The sequence below is a fragment of the Apis florea genome, unplaced genomic scaffold, assembly GCF_048593485.1.
Source record: "Apis florea isolate Af1SG1 unplaced genomic scaffold, ASM4859348v1 contig_3587_pilon, whole genome shotgun sequence".
In the NCBI taxonomy this organism is placed as follows: domain Eukaryota; kingdom Metazoa; phylum Arthropoda; class Insecta; order Hymenoptera; family Apidae; genus Apis; species Apis florea.
In genome coordinates, this window is record NW_028256789.1 from 2,716,269 (window position 1) to 2,730,294 (window position 14,026).

Here is a 14,026-nt window from a genome sequence, read left to right on the forward strand (position 1 = left end):
AAAGTTCCCACAGATAAGAGTACTTTTAGAGGGTCACGAGTTCTAAATTTAGAATCCGTATACGTTCGACCGTATACCGTTTGTTCCAAAATTTAGGTAATCAGGACTATATCGATAATCCTCCCGTAAAAATAGAAAACCATTCGTTTTCGAGCCGACTAATTTGATCGTAACCCTCCTATTGAAATATATACTATATTCCAATAATATATATACACACACACAGAGTAATTTTACAGTTCATTGCTTTTTCATGCATCAACGCGAACTACTAACGTGTCTTCCTCATGGAAGATTCCAGTTGCAAAAATCGGCGAGCTCGTTTAAAAAACATCTACAAGAAATTCTTATATAATTTTCCATATTTATCCCTTTCAATTTTTCAAAAATCTGCAAAAAGGAAAAAAATAAAAAATAAAATATTATCATCGGATACGACGATCATCGATAAATGGATCGTATCTATATACGTAGATAGAGGAGACAGAATTATCGAATCGGATTCTTTCGAGGTCAAGAGCATAGAGAATCAAGCCTGCGTATATCGACTCCATTTCCTTGATATCCGAACGAAAAGTTTCTGCCCCGTCCGTTGAAAAGCTTTAGTATATCCCGGCCGATCAGGTTGCCTGGGTCTAGCCGGGTGACTGCTTGTTGCCCGACGACTGCTTGCCCGACTGGCTGACTGCTAGCCGGCTTTCAGTCTCGTCTGGTTCAGTCGCCGCTCCGACATCCTGCTCGCAACACGACCGCGGCCGGTGCCAGCACGGGGGCCTCCGTGCCTTTCCACGTTTCTCTCATCATCTCTTCGTTTACGGTTTCTGTCATACCGTGGCGGATGCAGCGGGGCCGTAACCCGGCTTTTTTCGGCGCCAGTTAAGACCCACGTGCACACGCCGAACGCTGAACCCGGTTGGAACAAGAGTAAGTTGCTCTACGACCAAGGTATAGATATTCATCATGGATCTAATGGAGATCTGTTTGTTGCTTCGCCTAATAGGGGAGCAACGTATAACCGTTTGATATAATATCGAATCGAAGTGGAAAGTTAAGGAAGGTGTTGTATATATATATATATATGTAATGGCGTATGGAACAACGATCGAAAGATTTTCAGGTGGAACAGTGATTGTGAGAATCTTGTTGTTTCGCGAGTGAGAATGGAATTCGATCCGAGCGTGGATATTATAAATTGGGAAGGATGAAATTCGAAGTTTATTTTTCCGGCTGGCTTACGTAAGTGCTTCCGCATTTAATAAATTAAGACGGCTCGAATACAAAGGTTATTTGTTTAGAACGTCGAGTTGCCGTTTAATGAGATTGTTCAGCCGTGAACCGCGATCGTTGAGAGGCTACAAAAGCCTTTCGTCATTATCGTGCTCTCGAACTCGAAAAGTCGATGACTCTTTGAAACTTGTGCTTGTCTTCGATTCGAGTCACGGCTACGACAAGTCTGCTCCTCTAACGCGATGATTCGGCCTCAACGTCTGTGGGAACAATTAGCGGAGAAGCTCCACGTTGTTCCGCGTAACAACTTTTAACAAAAGTTGTTTCTTGTCGATCGGCCCAGTCTTTCGAAAAGATACAATCGTTAACGAGACTGGACAGCCATTGGAAGAATTTAACCACAACGTGTGTTCACCCAATCGACCACTTTATTGTGACTCATCAAACGTATGCAAATCTCTCTCGTAGATTAAAATAAATGGAAATTTCGTCACTCTTCGATATTGTCGCGCTTATACTCGCAACGTGTATAAAAATCCATACGAATTTTGCATATTTTTACGTATTTTTCGTAAAGAATCGTGCATACCGTATCTGTAATAAATTTCAATTTCGACTTTCTTTCGAAGATCTCTTTTAAAAGAGAACATATATCGATTATTTCTATTTATGATACACGAATGAATGATAACTCTCGAGATTCTTCTTTTTCCCGATTCATCTTTATCTTTCTCAAAGTAAAGAACTAGGAGTTGTATCCTACCTTAGGAGCTAGCGGAGATCTGGAGCTGACTTTCGGCTTAAACCGGTTCTCCCGCCTTTAGTATACCTCCTCATTCCTGCACGTCACTTCGAATCGCATCCTTTAACGGGACGAACACCGGGATTTCGTGGATTTACCGATTCAACCGTGTAATCGCGATTGTCAACACTATTGTGTCGACACGAATCTATCGATTTCTACGAGCGTCTAACGGTATCAAAGTGTATTCTCCCTTCACGAAGATCAATCCCTCATCGTTCGTGAAAGGAAAAAGAAAAAGAGGAAAATATACGATAAAACTTCGCAATTCAAATTATCTTCTTAAGGTGTTATTATTCCCAGTAATCTTGTTCAAACTGATAAGATTAATCGCGGCGCGGACGAATATTGAATTTACGTGTCGTCTTCTGTTAAATATTATTGCACCAGCCAAGATAAATCGCATTAACCATGGATTTTAACGGGAATCTTTAATTTTTCTCTTCCCCATTCCGCAACCGAGAATAAACGCGGGAAGATTGTGAGAACGGAAACTGGTGTGTGAATAACGACTAGGAACAATCGTCGATGACCATCAAGCGACCTTTCATTTAACCAATAATTAATTTACAGTTAACGAGAAAGTCCTTTCCTCGTGATTTAATGCCATTCTATTCTCGTGAAAATAATATATATCCCTGTTTTCGATTGTAATCGAATTAACCGTTAACTAATATTTTACGGTGTTTTGCATCAGGTGTTTTTCCTTGTTAGATTCGCGCGAATAAAACGATTCCTTTGTGCGCAACGAAATTCGATAACTGCCCGCATTCGCAAAGATATGTATATCAGTTTGCCTGGAAACCGGTTTTCACAAGGGACAATTCTTCGTCTATCCCGTTTAGGGAATCAATTTCAACTAACCGTTCGGAAGACGAATGTGCTCGCTTCTCTGCATTATATTTTCACAGATTGACAAACAGCCCCATAAGTGGGACTGCTATGCAATTTCTACGTCCTCTTTGAAATTCGAAACACGGAAGGGAAGGGAGGGGAGGGGAGGGGAGGGAAGGAGAAAAAGTACTTAACGGTATTCTTCTTGAAAAACCGAAAAGGTGCAAATCGAAGAATGCGAAACATTCTTAAAGGAAACGTGTTTTCTCGTTATTTGTGTTACTAGAGAATGTAACACGAAGTATTAATTGATCAAGAATATCTTCTAACGGCGCCAAGTCCTCGTTCTATCCTTTCTGGATACGCTATTATCCGACTCTCTGACCTGCGGTTTTGCAAACTCGCTACTGCCTCTGTTCATCCTGTTATCATTGTTCTCACGACGAGAGCATAAAATACCAAACTGCGCGTCAAAGATCAAATCGAATAATCAATTTCAAGTTTCACAATTGCTTGATCTCGATTGCAAATGCGGTAATCGAATTCGTTAAATGTTATCTCTCGATCGATCGAGGAGACCGAGTTTCGATAGGATTGTCTCGTCGAGCCATATATGCACGCAAACGACGGTTCAAAACACGACGAACGAATACGAATTATCGTACGATTAATCTATCGGCGTTTACAATCGAAGAGTTACGAAATATTTAATATACCAAAGTGGAGCCACGTATACGAAAATCAAATATTAATTGGCCAGACAAAAGTTCAAATCGTGTGATCGTTCGTGTATAATTGATCGTATCAATTTCTTTTACCCACGAAATATAATGGGTCGTTTATAATTCAGCATCATCGTTTTTTTTTTTTTTTTTTTTTTTTTTTGGAATTTCTTTCAGATTCAACACGAACGATCGCTTCCAAAAAAAGGTTTCGAAACAGCTTGGCTAACAGTTATGGAATTGGACAGAATACAGTTGTTGGGATTGTTGATAAAAATATTGGATGTAAGTAATAATAAATGATTTTTACGAAATAACCGAATAGTTACATCATATCCGAAGATAACGTATCGTTTGACGAAGATAATCGGTTTCGTTCAATTCGTTTTCCCACACAAGGCTGATGTAAAAATAAACGAGTGACCAAACAACGAGCGCTTTTATAGTCATACAGAGAAGAAGGCAAAAAATACACAGCTAAAGTTTGCTCTTTAAATGGCAAACGAACGTGTCGTGCCAAAGTCCAATGAATATAAAGAATATTATATACCTTTGAAACGTGCCGAACGTTAAATTCATCCAGGTGCCTTTACTTTTTTTCTTTTTTTCATTTTTTTTTTTTTTCTTTTTCCTCTTGGAAAGCTTCCGTAACGCTGACGATCACGAACCGATCAACGTTTGTTCACCGGATCTTGGGTGACGCGACGTCGCGAAAATATCGTCGCGAATATCGAAAAGAGTCAAGTATTGTCAAGCGTTGTTGTTGTTGTACAGGTTTGAGCAAGAGCTCGGTATCGAGAAGGAGGAGCGATGGGATCGTACGAGGAATTTCCAGCAATTACCCTGATTAACACATTGAAATCATTAAAGAAGGGGATCGCGGGTGCTAGAAAGATGACGATGAACCCAGCCGGAGATCCAGAGACTGCAGAAGATCAATGGATGAGGTGACGTTTCACCCAGTGATGCGTAAACGACGTGGACTGGCCAGCGCCATTCTGGGCCTGATAGTGGGCCTCCTCTTAGGTTTCCTCATCCAAAGCTACAAGATACTCTCGTCGAGCCATCAACACCAACGGTTAAATGTTTACGCGTCCTCGATGCCTGGCTCGCGGCTGTTAATCAAACCATCGGCGAGAAACGTTCCCAAATTGGAAGACGATGAACGGATAAACAGTTCCTCGACCAGTTTGGTGTTCGTGGGCGTGATGACCGCGAGCAAATATCTAGATTCGCGAGCCAAGGCGGTTTACGAGACTTGGGGCAAGGAGCTTCCAGGAAAAATTGCCTTCTTCTCGTCCGAAAACTCGGTCGTCCCCAACAATTGTCCCGATCTCCCTCTGGTCGCGTTGCCTCGGGTCGACGATACGTATCCGCCTCAGAAGAAATCGTTCATGATGCTGCAGTACATGTGGAACAACTACGGGGATCGTTTCGAGTGGTTTCTCAGGGCCGACGATGACGTTTACGTGAGGACAGACCGTCTGGAACAATTGCTACGATCCGTCAATTCGAACAGAGCCATGTACATCGGCCAAGCGGGTAGAGGAAACTCGGAGGAGTTCGGTCTCCTCTCCTTGGAGTATGACGAGAATTTTTGCATGGGCGGGCCAGGCGTTATACTGTCCAGGGAAACGTTGAGAAGAATCGTGCCGCACATCAAGTATTGCCTCAGACATTTGTACACCACGCACGAAGACGTTGAATTGGGAAGATGCGTGCAGAAGTACGCCGGTATACCATGTACCTGGAGCTACGAGGTAAATTTTCCACAATTTTCTTGCAAAATTGACAAATTGCCCATTTTTTTTTTTTTTTTCGCCTGACTTATGATTTATCGCCAACGTTTATTTTCGAATTTTGCTCCTCGCGCGCACTACGCGTTCCTCTCCATCGTCCGGTTGCGAACGACGTGTGTCTCGTACTCGTGTAACTATTAAATCTATTTTTGGTCATCCTGTTTTCTTCTCTCTCCCGATATACACACACACCGTAATAAATGGGAACGTTGATAACACGTGTAATTTGTTGATCGTCGCAGAACTCACGGTTCGTTCGAACGACGCGATATCCCACAGAATGTTATGCGTGTATTCGAACGATAATTTTAATATCGATGAAATTTCTTTCTTACGAGAAAAATCTATTATAAACCACTCTCCCGAGAATTCTACGTTTCATCTTGATCCGATTGAATGATCATCGTCACGATGAATCTGATCCGTTGATATTCCATAATTTTCAACGATATTTGCAATTCCTGTTAACGCGATATTCGCACGGACAGCGTTTCCACTCGATGTGTATATTACCGATTTAAATATAAGCTACGCATCTGCATCATACACAGGGTACGCTATCATTGGGTTAACTCGGAAGGTACAATGCACAGATGAGGATGTTAGTCGTTAAGTACAAGCGAATAGTACCCTGCTAACCCAGTGGCCAGATCGAGTCATTCTCCTCCATCTTGACACTCGGCATTAGGCCCAAGTGCTTAAGTAACAATTTACTAGCACGAAGCGCTTAAATCTCTTATCGCGCTCCTTGCAATAATTTAATCGAACTGCACGTTTGCATTAGCGATTGCGCTCGCGGTTCCACGATGTAACGCGAATTATTATGTCATTTTGCCAAGGGCAACATCGAAACACGATCCAATAAAATTCTTCTTTTTTTATCGGTTGGCGTTAAGAGAAAAGGTTATTCCGGATCGAGGAAGCTTCAATAAAAGGAGAAAAAAGGGAAAGGAAGAAAAAAAAAAACGCGTAGATATCTCCTTTTCTTTCTCCTTTCTGTGGATCCAACGTTCGAATAGATATGGAAAATATGTAGCATTGGAAACGAACAGATTCGATGCAATTTTCCTCGATCCCTTCCCTTCTCGAAATCTCGAAAATATTGATAAAGTTGGGATTCATTTCACTCGAAAGGTAAAATGCAGAGACGAGGATGTTAGTAGTTAGATACGAACTAAATCGTAGCCTAGTAACCTACTGACAGCCCATACGTTCTCGTCTTCATGCTCGCCGCCGTAAGGTCGAAACACTTAATAGCCATTCTTACGACATGCAATAACCACCAACTGTTTGTCCTACAAGTGTTTGTACACCGTTTCTATGTCAATCTATTGATTGATCGAGATGATTGATTGATGCATTACAGTCATAACGACAGATTCGAGCATTAGATTGATGTAACGAGCAACGTCTCTCTCTCTCTCTCTCTCTTTTTCTCTTTTTAAAATTCCACATTTCAAATTTTTTTTACTTTTGAATAAAATTTGTAGGGACATTGAAACGAAGGATGTTAGAATATGGCCAAGTTAATTCAAGAGATGTAACACTAGAATAATTCCTTGTAACAAGATACTACCACACCCAGTCTCACAGCTTGATTAACACTTGCTCCTCGAGTAAGATGCGGTTTCGTATACGCGCTAATATTTATTATCAGACCAGTGAACCGGCAGGAAGTTTACGATATTTTAGAATCTCAAGACTGATTCTAAAAATACTCGAATCTTAAAGATTTTTATTATATTACAATAACGAAACGGCTCGATATCTTGGATCGAAGTGAACGTCGGCGATCCGTTTCATCCGTTTATCCGTCGCTTTAATTAGAACTTAGTTGGAGCATTTACTGGATAATGCTTTCGCTTTTGCAGATGCAGTCTATCCTGTATCACAACAGTTCCGGGGCGCAAGCGTTCACCGGAAACTTGAAGAAAAAAGAGGTTCACCGTGCTATTACGTTGCATCCTGTTAAAAATCCGCCGCACATGTACAGATTGCACAATTACATGAGGGTTGGTTACCTCGGCTAATGTTACCTCGTAATCGTTTCCTTCGATTCGAAAAAAGAAAGGTTTCGTTCTCTTTCGTTTTCCAGGGGCTCAAGATCCAAGATCTGCAACAAGAGAGACTCAATCTTCACAGGGATATTTACACGATGGCGAGGCAATTGGGGATCAGCGTGGAGAATCTGAAGAATTACGAGATAGCCGATCGTGTGCCACTGTTTCCAGTCAAGCCTTACTCGAAACTGTATCCCGGCGACACCGAGATATTGGGTAAATGGTTATATCGGCCAAGAGTTTCGAGGTCGTAAAATTAACACGGGGAGTGTGGGTTAAACGATGTCATTGAGATAAACTCGATTGAGGAAACCTCGCGTGTGGTTTTCGAGTCTCCGGAATATTTGACGAGGCGAGCGTGAATCATTGATTTCAAGAACAATCGCGTTTCCCTGGATGTGCGTTATTAATAGAGCCATTTAGACCGATTAGCCCATGCGAATTGATCGTCGGGCAGATCGTGACGGAGCAGATGCGAGCCACGACACGATTCAGCCCATCACACGGAACGATCAGGAGTTCGATCGTGACTCTGCTAATTTTCATCTCCTCCGCGGCTAATTCACGAGTACGCGGCATAAAATGGATTTCACATTCGCGCTTCTGCGATAATAACACGTTTTTAAATACATCCGATGGATCCCAGAGATAACTCATTTTCATCATATTGGTATACGACGGAATAATCTTATGCGAAATTATTCCCCCCCCCCTCCGTCCCCCCCCCCCAAAAAAAGAATCTGTCGCTTTTGCATTTTTTATTACCTCATATTTCTTTTTTCTTTAATCAGGTGTTTCGGCAGGACTTCGTTCGTTCAAACCGACGACAAGCGACGAAGTAATTCCTTGGGATTTTTTGTCGAGATCCGAGTACAGCTTAGGGGATTCGAATCCCAGAAGAAGAATTCACAGCGACATAAAAGAAGGTTTGGAGGACATTACGAGAGAAGTGATGGCTTCCATAAATGCCTGTTCACGACAGCGTGGTCGAGTCGTGGAGGAAAGGTCAACTCTTTACGGGTACAGAAGAGTAGATTCCTACGGCGCTGACACGATATTGGATCTTCTTCTCGTGTATCGAAAGTACCGAGGTAGAAAGGTTACGTTACCTGTTAGGAGGCACGTGTATCTTCATCAACATTTTACAGGTAGCCTTTAACCTAAGAGATTTTCTATGCTTTTTAAGAAGCATTAGATAAAATGAAAAGCGAAACGAATGTGACAAATATTATTTCTTTTTTTTTTTTTTTTTTTTTTTTTTTTTTCATTCGCAGGAGTGGAAATACGAGAAACGGTGGACGGGGTGGAAGTTGAGGAAGCGCAGAAAAATCGAGAAAGTGACAAGTCTTTGCAAAATATATTCCGCGGTGGTTTCTTAAGCTTGAATTTCAATTTCGAGGAGGTGGATCCGGTCAAGGATAAGATCATTCATTTCATTCTACCGTTATCTGGAAGATACGAGGTTTTTCGAAGATTCTTGCAAAATTACGAAGAAATCTGTCTAACGAGCGGAGAGAGGACCGCACTCTTGATCATGCTCTATCATCACAGAACGGAAAACTCGTTCAATCGGACGATAGATTTGGTGGAACAATTGAAATATAAGTATCGCAGCGCCAGTATTGATATTATTCCTACTTCTGGTACATTTTCTAGAGCGAAGGCTCTTAATTACGGCGCGTCGAGATTGAAGAACAACGATTTAATGCTCTTCATCGACGTCGATATTGCATTTACCGAATCGGCTCTCTACAGAATTCGCGTCAATACTCTTTTAGGTAGGCAAATATATTTCCCGGTGGTATTCAGTCAGTATGATCCAAAGATCGTTTACGGGGACACCAAAAGTCCAGACACGTTCGCCATAAACGAAATGGCCGGATATTGGAGACAATTTGGATTCGGCATCGTATCTTTGTACAAACAGGATTACAAAGATGTGGGCGGTTTCAATCTATCCATTCAAGGATGGGGCAAGGAGGACGTGGATTTCTACGAAAAAGTAATCAAGTCCAATATCAAGATATTTAGAGCGGCTGACAAGGATTTGGTTCACGTGTATCACGATGTCGAGTGCAGTAAAGATCTGTCCGAGACGCAATGGTCCATGTGTATGGGAACCAAGGCTGACACCTTGGCTGGAATCGAGACACTGACCCAAATGATTTACGAAAATCCGGAAATATTACAATATGCCAAAGCCAGACGGGCTAATTTAACGCGTGCAGCGGGTTGAATGAATACGAGTCTTTGAAATAACTACCTTATCTCGGTCGATAAGCTAGAAATCATGATTCTAACCATGCGATGTGGGAACATCTCGCATAGTAGATAGAATATTTTGTATATACACGGTGTAATTAACGGATTGAAACGTACATTGAATATTTAATCACCGATCGCGAATTCACCAAAGTTTTTCCTCTAATAAGATTATCATAATGACCAAGTTGGACTGTGTGTTGTGTCGATAAAACAGACTTGTTTATTTAATAAAATAGAAAACGAAGATATATTTAACGAAAAAAGTATTAAATACTTCGATCATCCTTTATCTTTTTACGTATAAATATATTATACACTTTATAAATATAGAAATTATCAATGATATACGGAATATTGATGAGAGATCAAGGAAAAAAGAAAAAGAAAAAAGTTTCATGACAATCGACACATTGATATTTTGTATATCAACTGTTAAATCTTGGCATTATTTACGTTATAAATGTGATGTATCGCTTTTTGGTTGCTATTAGTTTATATTACGCTGAATATTTTTCATTAAGCCCGGAAGAGTATACTAGTATTTTTTTTTTTTTTTTTATAAATCAATATTCTATCACAATAAATTTATTTGTATTATAATCTAAAAAAAAAAAAAAAAAAAAAAGCGAAGAATTTATAAAAGTCGTTATTAGTTCCGCACGAAAGTGAATAATTTCGTGATATAAATAAATAACTTAAAACGATTCAAGATGCCAATACTCCTAAAAAAACGTAGCGTCACTGCGTTATCGAACAAATTTTGTAAGTACATGTGATATTATTGTGCCTTGTGTATAAACTTTAATTTGTGAACTTTACATATACTGCCTATTTTATTTTATTTCTTTATCTACACTACCACGATCAGTATCGTAGCAATTTCTAGCAAATGCGAATTCTGCTACTTGCATAATCAATCATTTATGCAATTCGTTGAGATGCTTCGACGTTTTATCGAAATAAAATTTCTTTATTAAATAATTTTGTTACGTCAATCGTTATTACCTTTGAAAAAAAAAAAAAGAGAAAAGCTTAAAAATATAAATTTTTCTTCTATTATTATCGATTTATCGCTTCGAAACTTCCTTTTCTCTTCCCTTCGATCCAACATTTCCATTGCTCGAGGACCATATCACAGACGTTATCCATATTTTTCCTCCCGGTTAGAAAGTGTCTTCAACTTATAAGGTTCCGCTCAAGGTCTTTTTAAGGATGAAATGATGAAATCCTCTCATTAGTTGAAGATATCTCGTGAATCTTTTCCCAATACAACTAATTCCTCGTTTCCTGATAAATATCCTCTTTGGGAAATGATTCCTCATTTTAGAATTTATATTTGTAGAATTTTCAAAAGACATTTAATCTCTTAAATAAAGATTATCTCATCTTTTCAATTAATTTTGTATTTCGTTATAATCTGTATTAATGATAACGCTTTATATCATAGAGATGTAAATAAAATTCGCTTTATCTTCCTCTTCGATTATTCTTCGAAACAATAATCGTTTATATGAAAAAAAATGTTTTAATCTTGTTGTAATTAATCTATTCTATGTACGTATAACTCGTTTGCGATTTCCACTAATAAAGCGTAAATTATAAACGTTATTTCCTTAAATTTCCTGGAACTTAGTTAATTAGAACCAGAAATTAGTTCAAATATCACGTTTCTCTACGAACAATAACAATTACTCGTAATCCATGTTCAATCTTATCAGCACTCGGCTCGTCACTGTCGGCCATAAAATTTTTAAAACAATACAAGTGAAAAAAAAGCAATTTATCAAGTCGAGAAAAAGATCAAATTGATTGGAACTTTATCGAGTCAACTTGTCGAAGACGAGTGGCGCCAAAGTACCTATAAAAGAACAAAGACACGAGACAACAGACATAATTTCCGGCCACGCAGTGCCTAGGAAATTATAATTTATCAGCCAAGCTGAATGACGTCGTGCATCGTTTGTACGACACACGGCGTGACACAAACGGCGAAGTAAGTCGCGTGATATTTAAGTGCGAATCTTTATTACGGTATAATTGCACGCGATAAAGTTGCACGCACATAGAAGCATCATTCGACCCTGGTTCGATCGATACAACGATTAATCTCAAAGGAAAGATGAGGATCGAACTGTGCTTAATTCTGCCTGTTCTGGCTCTCCTGATCGGCGGGAACCACGTGGAGGCGAGGATTCTGACTCAATGCGAAGCTGTGCAAGAGCTTCAAAAAGCTCAAATCCCGAGAACCTATATCAGCAACTGGGTCTGCTTGATGCAGAGCGAGAGCGGAATGAACACACGGTTGATCACTGGTCCAAAAACAGCCTCGAGCTACAGTTTCGGGATTTTTCAGATCAACAGCGCGAAATGGTGCTCGAGAGGGCACAGTGGAGGAATATGTAACAAACGTTGCGAGGATTTCGCGGACGACGATATCAGGGACGATACCGAATGCGCCAAGAAGATTCAGGCTATGGAGGGATTCAAAGCGTGGGAAGGTTGGATGAAGAAATGCAAGAACAAGCCATTGCCGAATATTGGAAATTGCAAACGACGAAAACGATGGCTGGAAAGGTTATGGGATTTGGTGCAATAAGATAAGATTATCATTGTCGTTGTTGTATCAAGTATTGAATTATTGGGTATTGTTGTTATCACGAGTGTAAAGAAGATGTATGATGTAAGATGATCGTTCGTATATCGGTATATCGCCGTTATTAATTTTTAATTGTTTAATACAAATGAAAATACAGTAGTATTTATTACTATTCCACTGTTATTTTCCTAATTCTTACAAACTTATAAATATTACCGTTTCTTTCGCGTCACAATTCAACGTTGTTGTATCAAGTATTGAATTATTCTACTATTTCACCGGTTACTCAACTCTTATCAACTCTTCTTAATATCATTTTTACGATAATATTAAAATATTCATAGCGACAACAAAGTTCGCGAAATTATCTATCGATGTTTGTTATAGCCCAATGATACTTTCCAAGCTAATATTATCTCGAATAATTAACCTCTGGTGTCAGTTTGAAAGACTTTAGAGGGCAATAACTAATCTGACAAGAGTCGTATAGGCGAACATAAAAATATTACATGCCTCTTACCGATGGATAATTCCGTGTTGAAAGGTACAATTCAAATCAATTGCAAGTTAATTAAATATATTGGCCGAGGAATAACGGCGGCGAAAATAAAGACGTGTAGAAGAACAAAGGCATTTATTGTCCGACGTTTCGTTACGTATCGTTTCGTTTCGTTTCAGAGGACGATAATTAGAAAATTACAATTTATCATGGAAGCTCGATGCGATTGCACATACATAGTTCGATCGAGTATAACATGCACGGCGTGGCAAGTCGTGTCTATTACTTAAGACGAATCCTCGTCACGGTGCATACAGTAGCAAGCGATAGTGTTTCGCGTCAAAACATATCGTTCGATCTGTCTTATATTAGATCGACAACGACGTCGAGGAACGAACGTAGAAGAGAAGATGAAACCGTGGCTGGTATCGCTGTTCCTCGTCTTCCTAATCGACAGCCAGGTGGTAGCGAAGATTCTAACGGAATGCGAAATCGTGAAACAGCTCGAACAAGCTAGAATCTCGAGGAGCGATATCAGCAGTTGGATCTGTTTGATGCAGAGCGAAAGTGGATTGAACACGAATTTGATAACGGGCCCGAAGACGGCCTCCAGCTACAGTTACGGGATCTTTCAAATTAACAGCGCCAAGTGGTGTTCCAGGGGGCATAGTGGAGGCATTTGCAAAAAACGTTGCGAGGATTTCGCGAATGACGATATCAGAGACGATATCGTGTGCGCTAAGAAGATTCAAAATTTGGAAGGGTTCAAGGCGTGGAGTGGTTGGGTGAAGAATTGCAAGAAAAAGCCTTTGCCAAATATACAGAAATGCTCACGATGACGAGCATACTTTTATAGAAGCCAGTACCGTAAAATGATTAGGTAATTAGAAATATTTCTGTGAAACGAATCTGGACCTAGATCTATCTTTCTTTCTTTTTTTTTTTCTTTTTAAGAAAGAACAATTTTTTTAATTTAAGAAGGGAAAATTATAAAGTATCTCAATTGAAATGAAGATATATTATATATTTTCAGGTGGATTTGATTTTCCAAAAACATGGTAGTAATTAATAATTAAAGCGTTGGACCTCGCTCCCTACTTTTCATTTATCAATTCTACGAAATCCCATTACGTTTTTTTCTCGAAGAGAAAAATTGTTTTTGTAATTTTGATTTTTTAAAGCTATCACTTCTAAAAAAATAATAATCCTGATTGCAAGTGAA

General features: G+C 39.6%; 3 protein-coding genes across 5 annotated transcripts; all 3 read left to right on the forward strand.

Moving 5' to 3' along the window:
• The first annotated feature begins 652 nt into the window (after positions 1–652).
• Positions 653–10,690, forward strand: Chsy (Chondroitin sulfate synthase). Of its 3 annotated transcripts, none has more exons than XM_086914340.1 (7): positions 653–1,236; positions 3,763–3,870; positions 4,360–5,345; positions 7,256–7,396; positions 7,480–7,660; positions 8,236–8,592; positions 8,719–10,690. In XM_086914340.1, exons 3-7 carry the CDS (start codon positions 4,524–4,526, stop codon positions 9,678–9,680), a joined length of 2,463 nt encoding a protein of 820 aa, XP_086770466.1. In that variant the 5' UTR covers positions 653–1,236; positions 3,763–3,870; positions 4,360–4,523; the 3' UTR covers positions 9,681–10,690. The 3 variants fall into 3 exon arrangements, with proteins under 3 accessions (XP_086770466.1, XP_086770465.1, XP_086770467.1); XM_086914339.1 differs by having other exon boundaries at positions 653–924; XM_086914341.1 differs by lacking the exon at positions 3,763–3,870 and having other exon boundaries at positions 653–924.
• Positions 10,691–11,338: 648 nt separating this feature from the next.
• LOC100868408 (lysozyme) lies at positions 11,339–12,477 on the forward strand. Its single transcript, XM_012485056.3, has one exon. It carries the CDS (start codon positions 11,829–11,831, stop codon positions 12,303–12,305), a length of 477 nt encoding a protein of 158 aa, XP_012340510.3. The 5' UTR covers positions 11,339–11,828; the 3' UTR covers positions 12,306–12,477.
• A 506-nt stretch (positions 12,478–12,983) lies between these two features.
• LOC100868528 (lysozyme c-1) lies at positions 12,984–14,026 on the forward strand. Its single transcript, XM_012485057.3, has 2 exons — positions 12,984–13,684; positions 13,838–14,026. Exon 1 carries the CDS (start codon positions 13,215–13,217, stop codon positions 13,641–13,643), a length of 429 nt encoding a protein of 142 aa, XP_012340511.1. The 5' UTR covers positions 12,984–13,214; the 3' UTR covers positions 13,644–13,684; positions 13,838–14,026.